The sequence below is a fragment of the Thamnophis sirtalis genome, unplaced genomic scaffold (assembly GCF_051295495.1).
Source record: "Thamnophis sirtalis isolate CommonGarterSnake01/CBP01778 unplaced genomic scaffold, rThaSir2_p1.2 scaffold_9, whole genome shotgun sequence".
NCBI classification, from domain to species: Eukaryota; Metazoa; Chordata; class Lepidosauria; order Squamata; family Natricidae; genus Thamnophis; species Thamnophis sirtalis.
In genome coordinates, this window is record NW_028261389.1 from 5,817,260 (window position 1) to 5,840,185 (window position 22,926).

General features: G+C 43.6%; 1 protein-coding gene across 3 annotated transcripts in view; it reads left to right on the plus strand.

The window, feature by feature from the left end:
* Positions 1-14,857, plus strand: part of PFKFB3 (6-phosphofructo-2-kinase/fructose-2,6-biphosphatase 3) — an 82,674-nt gene extending 67,817 nt beyond the window's left edge. For 2 of the 3 annotated variants that reach the window (XM_087722706.1, XM_087722703.1), the window contains exons 12-15: positions 561-623; positions 2,224-2,288; positions 4,724-4,900; positions 12,701-14,857. In XM_087722706.1, coding sequence (XP_087578832.1) covers positions 561-623; positions 2,224-2,288; positions 4,724-4,900; positions 12,701-12,733 — 338 coding nt within the window. In that variant the 3' untranslated portion in view covers positions 12,734-14,857. Of the gene's footprint in view, positions 1-560; positions 624-2,223; positions 2,289-4,723; positions 4,901-9,397; positions 9,440-12,700 lie in introns of those variants that run through there. The other variant, XM_087722705.1, reaches the window with a different exon arrangement.
* The last annotated feature ends 8,069 nt before the right edge of the window (positions 14,858-22,926 follow it).

Below are 22,926 nucleotides of genomic sequence, written 5' to 3' on the forward strand. Positions count from 1 at the left end.
GGGCAGTGGTGAACGGAAGGATTTATACTCCTTGCAGACAGCTGGTCGTTTGCGTCCTTTTAGAGGGTCCTTGAAGCACTTGGAGGTTTATCTCTGTCCTCAGGGTCACCTGAGTGGTGCAAATGGTTCCTGTAGTCTGCAATTTTTTTTCCTCTGGAAATCCATTCCTCCTCCCACACCACTCAAAGGGTGTGTCCATCCCAAATTATAGAGCTAAAAGTCTGTAGAGATTCTTAGTCCTCCAGGTCATGGTTGTCCCAAAGGTGCTTTTTCAGGAGATAACAGGACTTTCTTGTTTTTTCTTCTTTTCAAGACGTTTTGCTTCTCATCCAAGAAGCTTCTTCATCTCCTGAAAAATCTTTGGGATTTCGAGGGTGTGTTTTTTTTTCCCCCCCTCCCCAAACGGGACAATTTCAACACCCAGAGTTGAAGTTTGAAAAAAGGGGTGGATTAAAAGGGAGTGTAGAAGCAGGATTGGGGGGGGGGTACCATTTGTGGCTCTGCATAACGTGAATCCGGTCGATCACTTTTAATCCTTTATCTTTATGTTTGCCTTTCAGAAGAAATGCCCTATCTGAAATGCCCTCTCCACACAGTACTGAAATTGAGTCCTGTGGCTTACGGTGAGCAAATACGTTTCATAAGGGAAGGGCTGTGTTCAAATCAGGCATCTGAGGCTGTTGGGGTGGTCACAGATAGTCCTTAACTTGCAACCATTCGTTTTGTGGCCCAAGTTACAAAAGCACTGGAAAAAGTAGTTTGTTAGAGTTTGTTGCAGGAAAATCAAATCGAGAAAGCACACACAGATAACTTTCAACTGGATTCATCAACTTCTTTCTATATATAAGAATAGATGAATACATGTACAATACTAACAGGTGGTTCTTCCAAGTAAACACGAGGCAGGAGAGTTACAGGCAAACACAAGCAATTAGTTTCATTTCAGCAGACAAGCCCAGACTGACTGCTAGTTTACTTCTCGGAACAGCAGACGGCTTAAGTTTCTGTTTCAATTCCCTGCACAGACTCAGATCTGTTTAAGCTCCCGTTGGCTGACTTTGTTGCTATGCCTATTCATTGGCTTGATCTTGTTCCCATGTCTCTCCCAGTCATGAATATTTTAACAGTAACTTATTACCGTTTTTTCACACTTACGGCCATTGCCTCATCCCTCATGGGTCACCTGATCAAAAGTCGGATGCTTGGCAACTGGTCCCTATTTATGACGGCTGCTGTGTCCCGGGGTCACACGATCCCCTTTTGCGATCTTCTGACGAGCAAAGTCAAGGGGGGGGGGATTCGCTCAATGACCGTGCTTACTAATTTATCAACGGCTTTGGTTTATTTGATAACTGCGCCAGGAAAGGTCGTAAAAGGGATCAAAATTCCCTTGACAGCTGTCTGGCTTAGCGAACAGAAATCTCGGGCTCTATTATGGCCGTAAATTGAGGACTATCTGTATGGGAAACTTGATTTTTCTACCAAGCTACAAAGGAAGAATCAAGAACGGGTCTGTTTAGCAAGAAAATTGAGGGTTTACTGCCTTCCCTTCTCCATCTTTTTACTCTTATCTTTGAGTTCAGATAAGATTGAAGGCTGCACGAATCAATTTAGCAGTGATTGCATAAGCCCCAATCAATACCCCATAATCCTATCTTAGTTTATTTGCATTTCAATCAGGTACTTTAGCCCAGGAAAAGTGCCCTGTGCCTCATTCCCTATTCTACTCATTTTTGGCAAAATAACCAGCATTATCACAGAGCAGTACGTATAAAGCTCTCGGGATTCTTCCCTACTTAAAAAATAAATAAAAATAACTGCGGCTGTTGTTAACACTTTTCACTGATTTTGATTGATTTGATTTGATTTTATTATATTTATATGCTGCCCTTTTCCCCCGAAGGGGACTCAGGGCGGCTCACAATTCAAATCAAGGAAAAGGGGGTACAGACAAAAAATAAAAACGAAGCATAACAATGCATTAATTTAAAAACACACAACATGTGAATTTGAATATCCTTGCTTTTGCTCTCTGGCATCCTTGAAGGACAAAAGGCTTTTGCTAGACTCCGTTTTGCCCAACTGATTTGAGTTACATTTAATACCCCCACCCCACCCCAAGTGCTTGAGCCGGTTTTGATCTCATCATCGGATTAAATCAGTGGAGCAGAAGTGCTGACTTGTTCCTCATCCTGCCACATCCTTCTTTCCTCTCTCTCTAAGGTTGCCGGGTGGAATCCATCTATCTGAACGTGGAAGCTGTGAATACTCACCGGGACAGACCAGAAGTGAGTGCTAATGGCTTGTTAAGTGGGTCATTCTCTTCCCCCCCATGCCCCATTCAAACACAACTCTTGCACTCATAGTACAGACACCTGTTCGGTGGCGGGATTCAGCCGGTTTGGCCCGGTTCGAGAAAAATGATTGTTAAATTACTGGCTGGCCCTGCCCCTTTCAGCAAGTCCCCACATGCCCCGTTTTGGCTCCCAGCGGGGTGCAGGAAGCTGAGTACTGCCTGTCACACCCCTGGCCACGCCCACCATGGCCACGCCCACCCCCAACCATTCATTAGGGCAGAGAACCGGTTGTTAAATTATTTGAATCCCACCACTGCACCTATTCTCCAAAAATGTTCAGCACCGCATCCCCTTTCTTACCCTGCGAAGGATCAGTTGTTGGTTTTTCCAGCTGCAGGGCTGGAAATCGTATTTACAACCCTGTTACTCATCATGCCTTGTTAAGGCCAGACTTGAAATACTGCATCCCGTTTTGGTCGGCGCAATGTAAAAAAGATGGTTAGGAGACTGGAGGCTAAAACATACAAAGAACGGTTGCAGGAACTGGGCCTGGCTAGTCTAGGGAAGAGAAGGACCAGGGGAGACAGGATAGCAGTCTTCCAATATTTGAGGGGCTGCCACAGAGAGGAGGGGGTCAAGCTATTTTTCAAAGCACCTCAAGGCAGGACAAGAAGCAACGGATGGAAACTAATCCATGGGAGACACAACTTTGAATTAAGGAGAAATTTCCTGGCAATGAGGACAATTAATCAGTGCAACAACTTGTCTCCAGAAGTTGTAAATGCTCCAACACTGGAAAGCTTTAAGAAAAGATTGGATAACCATGAAATGATTTAGGTCACCTAAGCATATCTAAAATCCTGACACACACACACAAACGTGACATATAATTCTTACTTTACTCAAAAAGTAAACTCTAATCACACGGAGGAAGCCTAAAAGGTCACTAACTTGGTTTAAACAAGGTTCAAATTGCCCCCATTAAAAATCAAGTTGCCTCCCCTATGGGTCCTGGGCCCCACATTGAGAACCACTGATTTAGGGTCTCCTGCCTAAGCAGGGGGTTAGACTAGAAGACCTCCAAGGTCCCTTCCAACTCTTGTTATTCTAGTCTAATCTATCACTGTGGCCAGTTAAATAAGGAATAAAAATTGATTAAATCAAAGGCTTCTTTCTGTGGCTTAAAGCCAGGCTGTGCCCCTTTAAGATGACCTGCATTCAAAAGCTTACCAAGGCAGGAAATTTGGAGCTGAAAAGGCAAGCTTTAAACTGGGTTTGGCATAAAACAAACTGGGCATTATGCAAGGCTTTAAAAGTGTTGGTAAAGATAAGACAGTGGACAGATTTGATCTTTTGTGGTTTCACTTTGCTGCCCAAAAGTTGTGAAACTTCTCCCTCAGTGAAAGCAGCCGATTCTCAACAATCAAATGTCATCGGCTGTTTGTTTATTCTTCTCAAATTTATTTTTAAATTTGTATGCAGCTTATCTCACTTCACTAGGCGCTAAGCGTTTCACTTGGCAAAAAGGCTGTTGGCTTCCATCCCACGTTTTGTATGTTAAAAGAGGGTCTCAAGTTTAATTGAATGTTGATTTCGGTCTGGCTCCGCCTTCCTCTTTAGTCTGACTCCACCTCCTTTTGGGATTGGCGGGGGGGGGGGACCTCTGTCGGGATCAAACAATGATCTCAGACCTCCCAATTTCCCCAAATCTTTCCATCCTCTTCATCTGCCTGGAAAAGCCAATAAAATTGGTTCTTCTTGGGCAGGGGGTCGGCAACCTTAAACACTCAAAAGAGCCACTCAAGGTCCTAACCGGAAGCGCCCCCACCCCAATTCAATTCTGGAGCCAACCGGAAGTCCGGTTTCCCCATCATAGAGTCTCCTCCTAGCACAGTGTCCTTTTTCCTCTGCTGACCGGAAGTCCAGTTCCCCCACCATAGAGTCTCATCCTAGCACGGTGTCCTTTTTCCTCTGCTGACCGGAAGTCCAGTTCCCCCACCATAGAGTCTCATCCTAGCACGGTGTCCTTTTTCCTCTGTTGACTGGAAGTTCAGTTCCCCCACCATAGAGTCTCCTCCTAGCACGGTGTCCTTTTTCCTCTACCTGGGAGGGAGCCACAGCAGAGGGATGAAACAGCCACATGTGGTTCCAGAGCCGCAGGTTGCCGACCCCTGTTCTTGGGCTTCTCAAATCCCATTTCCTAGAACTGTACAACGTCAGGCTTAGAAATCCCCTCAGAGGTCATCTAGCCCAACCCTCTGAGAAAAAAAAATATCCCACTCCCTTTTTGTTTTCGCTTTTGAGTGCGTGACGGCGAACCGATGATCCTGTTTTTTTTAAAATGCTCTCTTATTGTTTTTCTTTATAGCTTTCATCTCCCTTCATTTTATTGTTATTTTTCTTATCTTTCTCTCGCTCCGATCTAGGATGCAAAGAAGGGACCTCACGCGCTCATGCGGCGCAATAGTGTGGTCCCTCTGGCGAGTCCAGAACCCGTCAAAAAACCTCGCATGAACAGATTTGAGGAACATGCCGCCGCTTCGGCTGCCTTACCAGTCCATTCCTGCCTCTCTCCCGAAGGCCCCGTCCAGCTTCCCGGACAAGTTGGTTCTTTTTTCTTTTGTTGTTGTTGTTGTTGTTGTGTTTTTGTGGTGGTGGCTGATGATGTGTCGTAACTTCCAGCATGCCTGACCGTCCCGTTTGTGTGACGTCTTAAGGAGGCCGTTCTCGGTCTTGCTTAATTTTTGTTTGAACGGGTTGGACAGCTCAGGACACTTCTCCTTGCTGACCTTCCCCTTGGAGGGTTCAAATGTTCTCGGCTAGCTAACTTAACTAACTAACTTGCACGTGAGGGTGTGAGTGGCTTAACCTCGATTGGGCGAGCCCTTGAGTTGCCACGGAAATCAGTCACGCCGAACGTAGACGGTCCTTGACTTACAACCAAGAGGGCGGCCAGAATTTCCGTTGCTAAGGTGAAGCGTTCCTGATTTTGCAACCCTTTTGGCCACAGTTAAGCGAACCGCTGCCATTTGTTAAGCGAGTCACTGCTGCGGTTGAGCGAGGCGGTGCGGTCGTTAAACGAATCAGGCCGTCGTTAAGCAAATATGGCTCTTCCCCCATTGACTCGTCTTGCCAGAAGCAATAGCAATAGCAGTAGACTTATAGCAGTAGACTTATATACCGCTTCATAGGCCTTTCAGGCCTCTCTAAGCGGTTTACAGAGAGTCAGCATATTGCCTCCAACAATCTGGGTCCTCATTTTACCCACCTCGGAAGGATGGAAGGCTGAGTCAACCCTGAGCCGGTGAGATTTGAACCGCTGACCTGCTGATCTAGCAGTAGCCTGCAGTGCTGCATTTAACCACTGCGCCACCTTGGCTCAGCCAGCTGGGAAGGGTACAAAAAAATAGCAATCACACAACCCTGGGATGCTGCATTAGTCATAATTATGTGCTACTCTGTTTCCCCCCCTCAAAATAAGACCCAGCTGGAAAATACACCCTGATACGATTTTTCAGGATGCTTGTAATATAAGCCCTACCCCTTAAATAAGCCCCAGTTAAGATCGTCAACCAGATGGATGCATTCAGTACCATATTTCCCCGAAAACAAGACCTAAATGGAAAATAAACCCCTATTGCATCTTTTGGAGCAAAAATTAATATAAGACCCGGTTTTATTTTCGGGGAATCGGGGTAACTATTAAGCATTTAAAATTTGATCATATAACCATGGGCAATACTGCTGCTACTTGCAGTTGTAAGTACAAGGATTGGTTGTAAATTCCTTTTTTTCCCGGCACCGTTGTAATTCCGAAGGGTCACTAAACCAGATGGTCGGAAGTCGAGGACTGCCTATAATCCCAGAGAGTCGTGTTTTTTTTGTCCTTGAACGTTTTTGTTGAACAGGCGTTGAAGAATGTTTTGATTTGGTTTGCATGTTGCTTTTAAACCGTCCACGCTCTTTAAGTTGATTAACGATTTCCGCTAACCATTCTCAAAAGACGTGGCACGACAAAACCGCGCTCGACTAAAGCGCGCCCGATTAAACCGCGTCGCTGACGTCATCAGCAGGGCGACAACAGCGAGCGCGGAGAAAGAAGGGCGCTTTAAATAGCGCTTTGAAAGCAAGCCGATTCAAGTTAAGGTAAGGGTTAGGTTTAGGGTTAGGTTTAGGGTTAGGTTAAGGATTAGGGTTAGGTTTAGGGTTAGGTTAAGGGTTAGGTTTAACGTTAGGTTTAGCGTTAGGTTAAGGGTTAGGTTTAGGGTTAGGTTAAGGGTTAGGTTTAGCGTTAGGTTTAGGGTTAGGTTAAGGGTTAGGGTTAGGTTTAGGGTTAGGTTAAGGGTTAGGTTAAGGGTTAGGGTTAGGGTTAGCTTTAGGGTTAGGTTTAGGGTTAGTTTAGGGTTAGGTTTAGGGTTAGGATTAGGTTTAGCGTTAGGTTAAGGGTTAGGTTTAGGGTTAGGTTAAGGGTTAGGTTTAGGATTAGGTTAAGGGTTAGGTTTAGGGTTAGGTTAAGGATTAGCGTTAGGTTTAGGATTAGGTTAAGGGTTAGGGTTAGCTTTAGGGTTAGGTTTAGGGTTAGTTTAGGGTTAGGTTTAGGGTTAGGATTAGGTTTAGGTTTAGCGTTAGGTTAAGGGTTAGGTTTAGGGTTAGGTTAAGGGTTAGGTTTAGGATTAGGTTAAGGGTTAGGGTTAGGTTTAGCGTTAGGTTAAGGGTTAGGTTTAGGATTAGATTTAGGATTAGGTTAAGGGTTAGGTTTAGGGTTAGGTTAAGGGTTAGGGTTAGGTTTAGGGTTAGGTTAAGGGTTAGGTTTAGGATTAGGTTAAGGGTTAGGTTAAGGGTTAGGTTTAGGGTTAGGTTTAGGGTTAGGTTAAGGGTTAGGTTTAGGGTTAGGTTAAGGGTTAGGTTTAGGATTAGGTTAAGGGTTAGGTTTAGGGTTAGGTTAAGGATTAGCGTTAGGTTTAGGATTAGGTTAAGGGTTAGGGTTAGGTTTAGGGTTAGTTTAGGGTTAGGTTTAGGGTTAGGATTAGGTTTAGGTTTAGCGTTAGGTTAAGGGTTAGGTTTAGGGTTAGGTTAAGGGTTAGGTTTAGGATTAGGTTAAGGGTTAGGGTTAGGTTTAGCGTTAGGTTAAGGGTTAGGTTTAGGATTAGATTTAGGATTAGGTTAAGGGTTAGGTTTAGGGTTAGGTTAAGGGTTAGGGTTAGGTTTAGGGTTAGGTTAAGGGTTAGGTTTAGGATTAGGTTAAGGGTTAGGTTAAGGGTTAGGTTTAGGGTTAGGTTTAGGGTTAGGTTAAGGGTTAGGTTTAGGGTTAGGTTAAGGGTTAGGTTAAGGGTTAGGTTAAGGGTTAGGTTTAGGATTAGGTTTAGGATTAGGTTTAGGGGGGTTGGGGTTAGGTTTAGGGGTTAATTTTAGGTTTAGCGTTTACAGCGTGCTTTTTTCTCCACGCTGTTGTCGTGCTGTGATGACGTCAGCTACGCGGTTTCGTCGAGCGCCCTTTAGTCGAACGCGGTTTTGTGGTGGAACCCTCAAAAGATCCTTAGGCCGTTAGATTGTCTGTAGAAATTCTCCGGCATCCAAAGGTGCTTTTTGCAGGAGGCAACTGGACTTTTTGAGGCTTTCTTTGAAGATGTTTTGCTTCTTGGATGAGAAGGGAAATGTCTTCAAACGAAGGAAAAAAACCCAGAAAATCCCTGAAAAAAGCACCTGATTAGGAGCCAAGAATTTCAGGGGCACCTGATCAATTCCCGATGGAGGAAAATATTTGTAGCTCAGGGTTGAAATGAGGAATCCTCGGGGCTCTCTGAGCTTGGTGGTTTTCTTGCAGACGTTTCATGACCCAACGAGGTAACATCATCAGTGTTAGTAAGGAGTGTGATTTGCTTCTGTCACTCCCTTTTAGCGCTGATGATGTTCTCTAGTTGGGTAATAAAACGTCTGCAAGAAAACAACCAAGCTCAGAGACCACCAAGGACCCCTTCTCAAATCGATTACTTGTCAGTATTTATTTGGGGGGGGGAAGGGTCTTTTGAGACCACCAAAAGGAGGGCATCTCCATCAAAAACATGGCTGCCTGTGTTTTATACATTGAAAAATCCCAAAAAAGGAACATTTTTGCATTCAACCGCCGGCAGGCTCCGTGACCCTCAAACTGGAGAAAGTCTGCAAATGTTTTCGTCTGTTGGGTTGTAATCTCTGTCCCAAGGCTATCTTAGAGGGCTAAAGGAAGAAGATTGTCCTGACGCGACCCATTCTCTTTATTTTTTAAATGGGAAAGGTTAGAACAATTTTTCTGTGTTTCTGCCGGATAGGGAGCAATACAACTGGCCTGGCCTCATTCTAAACGGCAGAGTTTTGAAACTTGGGCCATTTTATGAGGGGTGGACTTCAACTCCCAGAATCCCCCAGCCAGCCATGCAGCCTGAAACTATCTCAATTAGCAGCCATGCTGGCTGGGGGATTCTGGGAGTTGAAGTCCACCCCTCTTAAAATGGCCGAAGGCAGCCTGAAACTATCTCAATTAGCAGCCATGCTGGCTGGGGGATTCTGGGAGGTGAAGTCCACCCCTCTTAAAATGGCCGAAGGCAGCCTGAAACTATCTCAATTAGCAGCCATGCTGGCTGGGGGATTCTGGGAGGTGAAGTCCACCCCTCTTAAAATGGCCGAAGGCAGCCTGAAACTATCTCAATTAGCAGCCATGCTGGCTGGGGGATTCTGGGAGTTGAAGTCCACCCCTCTTAAAATGGCCGAAGGCAGCCTGAAACTATCTCAATTAGCAGCCATGCTGGCTGGGGGATTCTGGGAGTTGAAGTCCACCCCTCTTAAAATGGCCGAAGGCAGCCTGAAACTATCTCAATTAGCAACCCTTGTTCGAAAAGACTCCTAATTGCTGGTTTTTCTGTTATTTTGGTGCTTCTTCTCCATGCTCAAAGCTTGATGCTGAATCAGCTGGTTCAATGTCTCTTGATTGATCTGCTTCCACCCCCATCGCTTCCCATCTCTGGGCTGCCATTTCCTGATTGCTAATCTTTCATGCGCCTTCACTGATTCCTTTCCCTTTATTTTATTTCTTTTCTCTCTTTTTTCCTTTTGTCTCTTTACAGCCATTACTGGGGAAGGCTTGCCTGTAAGTAACTCTTTTTCTTTCTTTTTTTTAGTGTTGGTGGTATTGCTTTAACTTATTTCATTGCTGCCTGGCTGGCTGTGTCTCTGTTTCTTGCTCACTTATTAAATTTATATGCCACCCATCTTGCCGATACGGAGACTTTTGGCTCTACTGCCACAAGCATCCGTGCTAACCTTTTGATTTTCCATCTGGCTGTTGCATTTCTGTCATTAATCAATAGAAAATAATTTCCTGTTTTCATGCACCAAGAGAATAGTATTTTTAGCCTAGGATAGCGGATAGATAGATGATAGATGGAGAGAGAGAGAGAGAGAGAGATGATAAATGGATGGATGGATGGATGGATGGATGGATGGATGGATGGATAGATAGATAGATAGATAGATAGATAGATAGATAGATAGATAGATAGATAGATAGATAGATATGGACAGACAGAAAGACTGACAGGTATGGATGGATAGATAGTTGGATAGATAGGTTAGATAGATAGATAGATAGATAGATAGATAGATAGATAGATAGATAGATAGATAGATAGATAGATAGATAGATAGATAGATAGATAGATAGATAGATAGATATGGACAGAGAGGCAGACTGACAGGTATAGATGGATAGATAGTTGGATAGATAGATCAGATAGATAGATGGATGGATGGATGGATGGATGGACGGACAGACAGACAGACTGATATGGACAGACAGACTGACTGACAGGTATGGATGGATAGATAGTTGGATAGATAGGTTAGATAGATAGGTTAGATAGATAGATAGATAGATAGATAGATAGATAGATAGATAGATAGATAGATAGATAGATAGATAGATAGATAGATAGATAGATATGGACAGACAGACTGACTGACAGGTATGGATGGAGAGATAGTTGGATAGATAGATCAGATAAATAGTTGGATAGATAGATCAGATAGATAGATAGATAGATAGATAGATAGATAGATAGATAGATAGATAGATAATGATGATAGATAGATAATGATGATAGATAGATGATAGATAGATAGATAGATAGATAGATAGATAGATAGATAGATAGATAGATAATGATGATAGATAGATAGATAGATAATGATGATAGATAGATAGATGATAGATAGATAGATAGATAGATAGATAGATAGATAGATAGATAGATGATTAGCAAAAACAATAGCCATGTAGCCTTATATACTGCCCCCTAGTTCTTTACAGCCCTCGAAGCAATTTATAGAGTCAGCCTGTTGCCCTCAACAATCTGAGTCCTCATTTTACCGACCTCGGAAGGATAGAAGGCTGAGCCAACCTTGAGCTGGTCAGGATCGAACTTGTGGCAGTGGGCAAAGTTTGGCTACAATGCTGCATTCTAACCACTGCGCCACCATGGGAGATAACCTGTCTTTGCTTAGCAATAGAAACGTCATAAGTCGAGGACTAACCTGCATTCCTGTAATGCGGCACGGGAAGTTAAGAAGCCAAATTTTCTTTAGAATCAATCCTTCCCAGCGTCTTTTCCTCGGCTAGCAAAGACGAGGCTTTGAGACCTGGCTTAAAGGTAGATCTGGAAGCCAAATTTAATGTTGGAGTGCTGGTGACCCATCCACATCCCCACTTTGAGCAGACGCTGGGGCAAGCCTTTCCCCCCCCACCCACGAAGTGGGGCCCATCTCTTTCATCCCCTCCTTGTCTTTGTTCTTCTTGTACTGAAATACAGATGTGGGTTGTTCAGCTTCACTCGTTTTTTCCCCCCTCAAAAGGAGTTTGCTGTGGTGTGTCTGGCATTTGGACTAGGCTCAGTTCTTTGTCTTGAAGTAACAGGTGTTGCAAACATTTTGGGTTTCTCTCCTTCCCTCCCTCTCCTCTCCCTGACCTCCTTTCTCCACCCCTCCCCTTTTCCCTCCCTCTCTCACCTTCTCTCCTTTCTCCTCTCTCTCCTCCTCCTCTCCCTTGCCTTCTCCACCACCCCTCTCCTCCTTTTCCCTCCTCTCTCTCCTTCCCTCCCCTCCCCACTCCCTTCCTTCCTCTCCCTGACCTCCTCCTTTCCTCTCTCCACCCTTCCCCTTTTCCCTCCCTCTCTCACCTTCCTCTCCTCTCTCCTTTCCCCTGCCTTCTCCATCACCCCTCTCCTCCTTTTCCCTCCTCTCTCTCCTTCCCTCCCCTCCCCACTCCCTTCCTCTCCCTGACCTCCTCCTTTCCTCTCTCCACCCTTCCCCTTTTCCCTCCCTCTCTCACCTTCCTTCCTTTCTCTCCTTCTCTCTCTCCTCCTCCTTTCCCCTGCCTTCTCCATCACCCCTCTCCTCCCTTTCCCTCCTCTCTCTCCTTCCCTCCCCTCCTCACTCCCTTCCTTCCTCTCCCTGATCTCCTCCTTTCCTCTCTCCACCCTTCCCCTTTTCCTTCCCTCTCTCACCTTCCTTCCTTTCTCTCCTTCTCTCTCTCCTCCTCCTTTCCCCTGCCTTCTCCATCACCCCTCTCCTCCTTTTCCCTCCTCTCTCTCCTTCCCTCCCCTCCCCACTCTCTTCCTCTCCCTGATCTCCTCCTTTCCTCTCTCCACCCTTCCCCTTTTCCCTCCCTCTCTCACCTTCTCTCCTCTCTTCTCCTCCCTCTCCTCCTTTCCCTTGCCTTCTCCATCACCCCGTTCCTCCCTTCCCCCTTCCCCTCCTCTGTCTCCTTCCCTCCACTTTTCCTTCTCCTGTCGCCTTCCCTCCTCTCGCTCCTTCTCTCTCCCTTCCCATTTTCCCCTGTCTTCTCCATCTCCTCTCCTCCCTTCCCTTCTTATCTGTCCTTCTCTTTCCTCCCTTTCCTGCTTCCCACACCTTCTCCAACACCCCCTCTCCTCCCTTCCCCTCCTCTCTCTCCTTCCACTCCTCTTGGGGTTGTATCGTAGGGGTCCTTGTTGCTCTCTAAGCCTGGCGGTTTTCTTGCAGACGTTTTCATTATCAAGCTAGTTGTAACATCATAAGTTTTGCGTCAGTAGGGAAGAAGCTTTGAAATGCAATCAATTGTCTGCAGAAAGATGGTTTGACTGTTTTGTAGAATTCGGTCCAAGAGACATGGAAAAGCTAACCTTTGGTGCAGAGGACAGGAAACTTGCATGAACATCTAACCATCTTTTTTTTTTCTCCTGGCTTCGTTTCACGCCCCTTCTCTAGATAACTTTCCTCACCGTGACTCTGCCTGTGTCTTCTGCATGTTGAGTTCTAGTTCTGCTTCTCCTCCCTTTCCTCCAAACCCAAAGCCACCGTTCTCACGTTGCTCCTCTTTCTCCCTTTGTCGGCAGAACTTGAACCCCCCTCCACACAACCAACCTTGAGGATCTCTTTTTCGGTGGGAACGTCGGGAATCGCGGGTGGAAGCCAAAGCGCCAGGCCAACCCTTCATCTCCGCAAACTTGCCGTCTGCTCCACAACATCTCCAGTTCGACTCCAGTTGATTTGTTGATGATCTCCCATCGCTGGTTTACCTTGCCTTCTTGGACTTAAGAAAACGGAGCGGCGGAAGGAGGAAGCACCAGAGAGAGAGAGAGAGAGAAAGAAAGAGAGAGAGAGAGAGAGAGATGAAGGAAAAAATAAAGGAAAAGGAAGAGACTATATTTCATCAGCATATAAACTGTGGATCTGAACCTGATTTTAAAAGCGGGATTCTCTTTTGTTTTTTTCCCATCTACTCCAACTTGATAGACTCCAGCAAGCATCAAAGTGCTCCTGCGTGTTGTTGTTGGTGGTTGTTATTCTGTTAGTTTGTTTTTTTTAAGCAACGAGTTTGCCTTTGAGAAGATTACAGTGCTCATCCCAGCAGGGTTAGGGTCAGCCTAGGTGGGCTTGTAGCTAAGACAGAGGCGAGAGGGGAGATGAAAAGTCTTCTCTTAACATTTACCAGTCTGTTCCATCTCTTCGTTTCCACCTTAGACGTGCACTGAGAAAAGAAAGGATTCTCCCTGAATTTTAGCTGTCCTTGCAAACTGGTCCGAGACAGCCCGATCAGTTGCTCCCACACCTGGCAGAGAAGAGAGAGAGAGAGAGAGAGGCCAAAAACAATTGTGAAAAGTTGTTTTAGTTCCACAAGCTAAAGCGCACAAACTTTTGCAAAGGAGAGCCTCTCGTTCCTTCTAGGGGATTGCATAACCAGTTCTGTCCCGGAATATCTGCAGGGTCATCCACAGGGACTACATCCTGGTGCTGCTTTGGGATATATGTGTTTGTGTGTGTGTGAGTGTGGGACACGACACTTTGCACTTGGCTTCTTTTCTAGAGTGGGTGTGGGGACTTCCCACACAGGCAAGACACCCCCCCCCAGCCCATTTTTTTTTAAAAGTCCGGTGTTAAAGAGATGCACTGGTCGTCTTTTCAGACCTCTGTGTGTGTGTCTGTGTGCCTTCCCCCCTTTGTGTGTGTGTGTTTGTGTGTTGACTTGTGGGAAGGTCTGTTTGAAGACCAGCGAAGTCGTAAGATGCCTCTTTTATGTTACAAGCATCTCGCGGTGCAAACAGGGTATGTTCCTATCGACGGACGAATGAGCCCCCCCGCAACCGAGTCTCTCATAGATATCTGCAAATTGACAGCTGGCAAAGGCTGGTTTTTTTCCCCAGCTTTCCACTCTTGTTTTAGCCACAAGAAACGGTGTCTCACGTTTGAGGCTCCACTGTGTATCCAGCATAAATCTGCAGGTTTTTCATATCGTCAAGGAAAGGGAGACGATTCCAAGTTTTGTTCTAATGTGCGGCCAATAAAAGCCATGCGGCGAAGAAGGGCTGATGTAGCCCAACGCATTAAAGTAGCTGCGTTAGGAGCAAAGTTAAGGTTAGTTTCATTCAGGTGGATTGATTTATTATGGGCCCCCAGGGACACCCTTCTCCTTTTTGTTTTTTTTTAAAATTCAAATAACTATTCTTAGTAGTGGTAGGGTTATTATTTTAAAAACGATCGTTTTTGCTAGTTTTAAAGGACATCTGAGTAAATAAGCTTGCTTTCCTTTATAACCTGAATTTATCCTGATGACTTTTCTCAGCCGTTCTCCTGTTTCCCAGGCAGGCTCCTCAAATTCTCTGTCCTCAATTCGACAGCGGGCTCAAATAAAATGGAACGCTTAAAAAACAAAATCCAACGTGATTTAAAATAGTCCAAAGTAACGAGGTCTTTGGGAAACTTGATGTCCTCGGTGCGAATTTGGGTCACCGGGCGCGTCGCCACAAGTTGATCAAGCCAACAGGATGATGATGATGATGATGATGATGATGATGTGTGACTTAACAAAAGTAACAGTAGCCGGGTTTCGAACGCAAGCTCTCTTTTTAAGGCTGAACTGATCTGCCAAAGCAACCCCTGGAAAAGCTGTCCAGGATGAGATAAGAGCTGGATAAGATGAGCTCTCCAAGGCGGGATGGTGGCAGGGCGATGGAGGTGATTTTATTTTCCAAATAAAGGATTGTTTGACCCAAGGCCTCTTAAGTGTTGACTTGCTAATCTGAGATGGTTTAGATGTTTATAATAAGACTCCATCGATTGGAAATGAGGGGACCGATGGGCCCTTTATGACTGGGGGACTTCAACTCCCAGAATTCCTGAGCCAGCCATGTTTATAAGAAGACTCCATCGATTGGAAATGAGGGGACCGATGGGCCCTTTATGATTAGGGGACTTCAACTCCCAGAATTCCTGAGCCAGCCATGCCTGGCTGGCTCAGGAATTCTGGGAGTTGAAGTCCCCCAAACAAAGGGCCCATCGGTCCCTTTATTCCTGGTGTAAATTTTTCTGTTAAGGTGTAACTTGTTTTAATTTTGTTTTTTTTTTAAAAAAAACATTTTTTTTAAAATTTTGAATGCTTTCAGGGCCTCGCATGCGCCCAAGCATACAATATTGATCTCTTTCCCCCCTCTCCCTTTTAAAAACCCCGGGTGTGAATGGCTTCATTTCACACCTTGGAAATATTTCCTTTTGAAACCCTGAGTCGAAATCGAGCAAATGGATGCCAAACCAAAACTTAAAGCTTTCCCATCCTCCCTTCTCCCTCATCCCTCCTGGACAAATTGCATTTTGCAATCAAGATTTCAGGCCAATTGTTTTCTTACAAAATGCTTCCCACTTTGAAAGAGATTAAAATAAGGAAATGGGGGAATGATAAGGATGTGTTTCTCACCACTCTGTGGGGCACAGAAATCTCAATGAGGGAAAGGGATTTTTCCTGTTTGAAAGGAGGCGGAAAGCTTGAAGGGCTGTTAATTATTGTGGGATTGTGTGGGGGAGTTTGTGGTTGCAGGGAGTGGGGAACAAGAATGGGGCATGGCACGGAAATCGCATTTAAATGCCATTTAAAAATCGTAGCAATGATTATTCCTCTAGTTGGGCTTTTTTCCCATCTCTGATACTTGAAGTTAGATTTTTTTTTACCATTTGTAAGAGCAAAAGGCTATTTATTTATTTAATCTCGCAAAACCACAGAGTCTTCCACTCCCCCCTTTTTTCCCCCAGTCTTCATAAACTTTGTATTGAAATTTTTGTGTGTCTGTACGGGATGATTTTTAATCTTATTTCTTTCCCCTCATCCCTGAAAGTGAAGAGCCAAGTGCAGCTTATAAAAGGACTGCCTTTTTTTGGAAATTTGTATATTTTGCAATTGCCGGACCAATTAAAAAATGCCATCTTTAACTAAAAACTATCGGAATGGAGAGGGTTTTTTTTTTGTTCATCGAATTTCTCCTCTGTTGAGGATATTGGACAATGGGCATGAATAGGGTGGGATCGATCTGTCTTTAGAAGCCGAGATAGGTATTTACACATCATAATTTTATTTGGGCCATGTCAACTTCTGGCCAGAATTGGGTATGTCTAGTTCAAGGATCAGCAATCTGCAGCTCTGGAGCTGCATGTGGCTTTTTCATCCCTCTGTTGCGGCTCCCTCTCGTTCAAAATATGTGTCACAATGTGTGATTCCTGCCGGCACGTGATTTATTCAGTTTTTTGACCCCCGGTAGGCCAACTATGGATAAATCCAAGAAGAAAAAACTTTCAGAAGAAAACAGAACATTTAATTCAACTACATATACTAGTTTTGTGGCCGCTCGGGAAATAGTCAGGCATGAGAAGGTTTTTGTGGCTCTCTTTTCTGTGGGAAACGGGTCCAAATGGCTCTTTTAGAGTGTTTTAAGGTTGCCCCTGGTCTAGTTTAATGAAAAGGTTAGGTCTCCTCCGGATTCCATCTGCCAGCCAATGTCGGCTGGCGACTCCCCGGGGGAGAGCCTTCTCTGTTGCAGCTCCGGCCCTCTGGAATGAGCTCCCTGTCGAGATCCGGACCCTCACTACCCTCCCGGCCTTCCACAAAGCCACCAAGTCCTGACTGTTCCAGCAGGCCGGGGGGGTCTGAGAAACATCTACCTCCACGGAAATTGTGAATGTTGGCTTTGTTTTTAATATGTTGGCTTTGTCTAGTTTCCCCCTTTCCCTTGTCTTTTGTGAGCCGCCCGGAGTCCTCCGGGAGTGGGCGGCATACAAGACAAATAAATAAATAAATAAATAAATAAATAAAAGGATGACTAGGGGTAACATGATAGCAGCGTTCCGATATCTCGGGGGCTGCCATCTCAATTATCAGAAAAACGAGTTGCAGGATCAGTTTCGGGACTGATGATAGGAATGGTCACTCCGTTCCATTCTTCAACAGGGAGCCGAGATCCGAACTGTTTGCTTAAGTCTCGGTTACCATCTTTCATCCCAAGGGCTGTCTTTTTTTATTTTTTATTTTGGCAGGACAAAGAGTTCCTTCAAAGGTATTTTCGATAATCTTCCAAAATAAGAGCATCTTTGCTCTCCATAAATCTTTGCTGATCAAAGCTGGGTTTTAAAAGCAAGTTATGTTTTTACAACTGGAATTTTCCAGTAAAGCAAACCGAAAGACCCAGCAATCCCAGAAATCATTTTTTTTTAAAAAAACCGGTGTCCTCTACAACATGCAATGTAAGACCTGCAACAACCACAATAGCCATAGCACTTTAGACTTATATACCATTTTACAGTGCCTTGCAGTCCTCTCCAAGCAGTTTTACAGAGTCAGCCTCTTTCCCCCAACAATCTGGGTCCTCATTTTACCCACCTCCGAAGGATGGAAGTGAGTCAACTTTGAGCCTGGTTAGAATTGAACTGTCAAATTTCAGGCAGCCGGCAGGCAGCAAAAGTTGCCTGCAGTGCTGCACTCTAACCACTGCGCCACCACAGCTCTTGTTCCTCTTATAATGAAAATAGCAATAGCCCTTAGACTTATATACCAATTCATATTGCTTTTTAACCCTCTAAGCCAGTGTTTCTCAACCTTGGCTACTTGAAGATGTCTGGACTTCAACTCCCAGAATTCCCCAGCCAGCATTCGCTGGCTGGGGAATTCTGGGAGTTGAAGTCCAGACATCTTCAAGTTGCCAAGGTTGAGAAACACTGCTCTAAGCAGTTATATATATATATATACAGCCTCTTGCCCCCAACAATCTGGGTCCTCATTTTACCCACCTCAGAAGGTATGGAAGGCTGAGTCAATCTTGAGCCTGGTGAGATTTGAACTGCCAAATTGCAGGCGACAAGTCCTAAAGTTGCCAAGCTTGGACACCCCCTGTGTTTTACATCACGCCCCCTTCCCACTTGAGTTTTCAACTTTTGAAGGTTTAGATTCCTGATAGTCTTGGATTATGACCACATTGGAACCAGCATTTCCATGGCTAAGCGAAGTGCCTGTTGAATGAGATTCTCTTGATTTTGCAACCTATTTTTTTTGCCAGGGTTAAGCAAATCATTGTCCTTGTTAAGCAAATCCAGCGTCTCCCATTGACGTTGCTTGTTGGAAGCAGGCAAGGAAAGTCACAAATAAAGTTCCCGGATCCTCGCCCTTGTCATAAATCCACCTTGATTGCCAAGCACCTGCATTTTGATCACATAACCATGAGGATGAATATAATAAGGGGAATACATATTTGATCTTACATGTATTAACTGTAGCCAGAATTGTATTTGTACAACAGTGGAAAAGTGTAGAGATTCCTACAGATGAAAACGTGATTTAAAAAAATAAGAGAATGTGCAGAAACGGATAGATTAACACTTGCAATTAAGGAAAAGGAACACACTGAATCCTCTTTGACTTGGGATTTATTTTATCAATGGTTCGCTAACAAAAACAGACGTTCAAAATATGGAAAAATAAGAAAAAGGTCAATGAAACAAGGGAGGTTTGTTAAGATAGAAAAGGAAATACCATGATTGTTATTTTTATTATTATAGAATTAATATCTTTGTAATGAACATCTTTGTAAGCACCATAATTATTTTTTAAAGTTATTTGTACCCAGACAACACACTTTAAAAAAAGACATGATAGCAATGTTCCTATATCTCAGGGGCTGCCACAAAGAAGAGGGAATCAAACTATTCTCCAAGGCACCTGAGGGTAGAACAAGAAGCAATGGGTGGAAACTAATCAAGGAGAGAAGCAACCTAGAACTAAGGAGAAATTTCATGAAAGTGAAAACAATCAGTGGAAAGACTTGCCTCCAGAAGTTGTGAATGCTCCAACATTGGACATTTTTAAGAAGACGTTGGATAACCATTTGTCTGAAGTGATGTAGTGTTTCCTGCCTAAACAGGGGGTTGGACTAGAAGACCTCAAAGGTCCCTTCCAACTCTGCTATTCTATTCTATCCTATCCTATTGATTGAAAATGTAATTTTTATATGTTAAATTTTTTTAAAAAAACTTTATTTAAAAAAGGATGCTGCAGTGGCCATAAGTTTAAGGATCAGCCCTAAGTCACTTTTTCAGGCTCTTGCAACTTTGGCTACTAAACTAATGGTCATAAGTTAAGGACTATGTGTAGAACGTAGATGGGAGATCTCTTGGAGACTCCCCAGGATAAACTAGGAAGTTGGGGGAAAAATATAACATCCTGGAAGAACAGTAGCCACTGTTACAAGAAAAAAAGTGGAGGCGTTTATGTAAACATCGAAAACTGAAGCTAACTCAAGGGAGTTTTTATTTACTCAAAAGGTAAGAGACGTTTATTGTGACTGGCAAAGATTATTAATTTAGGGAAATGACCAGTCTCTTCAGGAGGTTTCCCTGAAGGCTCCGGAGGGCCAAAAACAACCCTACGGGCAAACTGGAAGTTCGGGAAAGGATTTCCGGTTTGCTCATAGGGCCAGTTTTAGTCCTCCGGAGCCTTCAGGAGGTTTCCCTGAAGGCTCCGAAGGGCAAAAAACGACTCTACGGGCAAACAGGAAGTTCAGGAAAGGACTTCCGGTTTGCTTGTAGGGCCGCTTTTAACCCTCGGGAGCATTCAGGAGGATTCCCTAAAGGCTCCGGAGGGCAAAAAGTTCCTGAAGTTCCTGGAGGGCCTCGGGGGGGGGGGGGAGTGGAGGAGGCTGTTTTCTCCCTCCCCTATAAAGCCTCTGCATCCTGGGGAGGGCGAAAAAAGCATGCCGAAATGGGGGGGCAGCTGTGGTCATGCGCGCATGCGCATTGGGATCGTGCGCATAGCATTATGAGTGTGGCACACCCTCGCATGATCCTCCCTACGCTCCCCCCCCACTTTTGAAACGGGAGCCAAAAAAGGTTCACCATCACTGTGTTAGGGTTAGCAAGAAGGTTAGCCATCTCCACCTTATTCCACTTCAGACAAACGTCAGTCCAATCTCTTCTTAACACCCCATCCCATCCCACAACTTCTGGAGGCATGTTTTTTCCAAAATTTCTCCCTGCCAGGGAATTTCTCCTCGGTTCTAAGTTGCTTCTCTCCTTGATTAGGAACTGGGTGTCCTTCAGAATGACAATCTGGCTCCAGCCCAAGTCCGAACACTTGGAAGAATAAAACTTTAGTCCCGGTGACCCACTCAAATTGGATCCTGTGCCCTTGGGAGAGGCACGATGTTGTAAGCAAGACAATGGTAACGGGGGAAAAAAAGGTGAAACTTAAAACAAGGAAAGATCAATAGCCTCGTTAAAGGTGATTGGAACGTGCAGGCGATCGATAATCAAGGACAAAGGTTATCTCTACATTGAGATAATTTGAGATATTACTTATCTCTAATATGATAATGGAATGGCAGACTGTCATTTCACAGTCCATCGACCAAAGAACTCGCCAGACTCCTTTTAACACACATTGGCTGAGTCCAGTTTAGGGCTATCAAACATCACCTCCGGCAAAGGAGGAGACAAACAATTGGACACAGAGAATCAGAGGGGGAGGAAGGACACACACACACGGTTTTCTTCTCAATGATCTACCTCAACGTAGCCCTTCTGGCTCTTGCTGTAAGTAAGGCCATCCATCTTGGTGTGTGTGGGCGTGTGGGTGTGTGGGTGTGTGTGCATGTGCGTGCACACACACACAGAGAGAATATGATAACAGAATACCAAGATATAGATACATAGATGATAGGTGATAGATAGATGATAGATAAATAGATATAGATATATAGACAGAATGGATGGACAGAATAGATAGATAGATAGATAGATAGATAGATAGATAGATAGATAGATAGATAGATAGATAGATAGATAGATAGATAGATAGATGGGCGGGCGGGCGGGCGGGCGGGCGGGCGGGCGGGCGGGCAGGCAGGCAGGCAGGCAGGCAGAGATATAGATATCCCTATAGATAGATATAGATATATAAATATATATAGAGAATATATAGATGATAGATGGATGGATGGATGGATGGATAGAAGAGATAGATAGATAGATAGATAGATAGATAGATAGATAGATGATAGATAGATAGATAGATAGATAGATAGATAGATAGATAGATAGATAGATAGATAGATAGATAGATAGACAGACAGACAGACAGACAGACATATAGATATCCCTATAGATAGATATAGATATATAAATATATATATAGAATATATAGATGATGGATGGATGGATGGATGGATAGAAGAGATGATAGATAGATAGATAGATAGATAGATAGATAGATAGATAGATAGATAGATAGATAGATAGACAGACATAGATAGATATAGATATAGAGATATAGATATAGATATAGATATAGATATAGATATAGATATAAATATCCATATAGATATAGATATAGATATAGATATAGATATAGATAAATATATATAGAACATATAGATGATAGATAGACAGACAGACAGACAGACATAGACATAGATATAGATAAATATAGATATAGACATAGTTATAGATAAATATAGATATAGATAGATAAATATAGATATAGAATATATAGATGATAGACAGATAGACAGACAGACAAAATATATAGATATAGACAGATGCTAAATTATATCTATGTATGTATGTATGTATGTATGTATGTATCTATCTATCTATCTATCTATCTATCTATCTATCTTATCTATCTTATCTATCTATCTATCTTATCTATCTTATCTATCTATCATCTATCTATCTATCATCTATCTATCTATCTATCTTATCTATCTATCATCTATCTATCTATCTATCTATCTATCTATCTTATCTATCTATCTATCTATCTATCTATCTATCTATCTATCTATCTATCTATCTATCTATCTATCTATCTATCTATCTATCTATCTATCTAGGTATTCTGTTCCTATGTTCTGTCTTCTGGTGCTGATCATCCTTTTTTCTCTTTCCTTTCACCTTTCCCAGCATTACAGCTTTTTCTAGAGAATTCAGTCTATCCAAAACAGGATAATTTGAGCCTGGGGATTGAACACGGCTGTCATCGAGACAACCGACAAACTCACTAATCGTAGTAAACAGTAGTGGATTCACACAACCATGTTGGAAGAGACATAAAAATTTAGTTTACCTTATCAACAGGCTATTTTCCAAGGCTACTGTATATTGCCAGGAAATTCACAAGGTGATTCTTTTATTTTTCTAGCCTGCAGCTAAGTAAAGAGATAGGGTAAATCTTCCACTCCCTAAATTCCTTATCAATTCCAATGAAGTTACAATAGATTAGTATTAATTGCACGAAGAGTTAAATTACAGCTGGTCAGTCGGGAGGTAAACAAATCTTATCATTTTCTCTCCATTTGCCCAGGATTTGGCATTCAAGATAAGGCCCCACCAGGCCTTTGTCTCTCCAATGATCACAGATCCAGGGAAAGCTGGAAAAGAGAAAAAGATTTATTTATTTGTTCTACTTTTATCCCTCCTTTCTTCCTTTGTAAGTAACTCAAGGGGAAGAAAATATGCAATTCTACTTTCTCTTTTATTTTTGCCACAAAACCAACCCTGCTGTGAGGTTGGTTGGGCTGAGAGAAAAAGAGAGAAAACCAATTGGTTTTCATGGCTGAGGTGAGTCTAGAATTCACTGCCTCCTAGTGATTGGCCCAAAGTAATCCAGTTAGCTTTCAGGCCTAAGGCAGGACTAGAACTCACCGTTTCCTAGTGATTGAAACCAAAGTCACCCAGCTGACTTTTATGCCTGAGGTGGAACTAGAATTCACTGTCTCCTAATGATTGACCCAAAGTAACCCAGCCAGCTTTC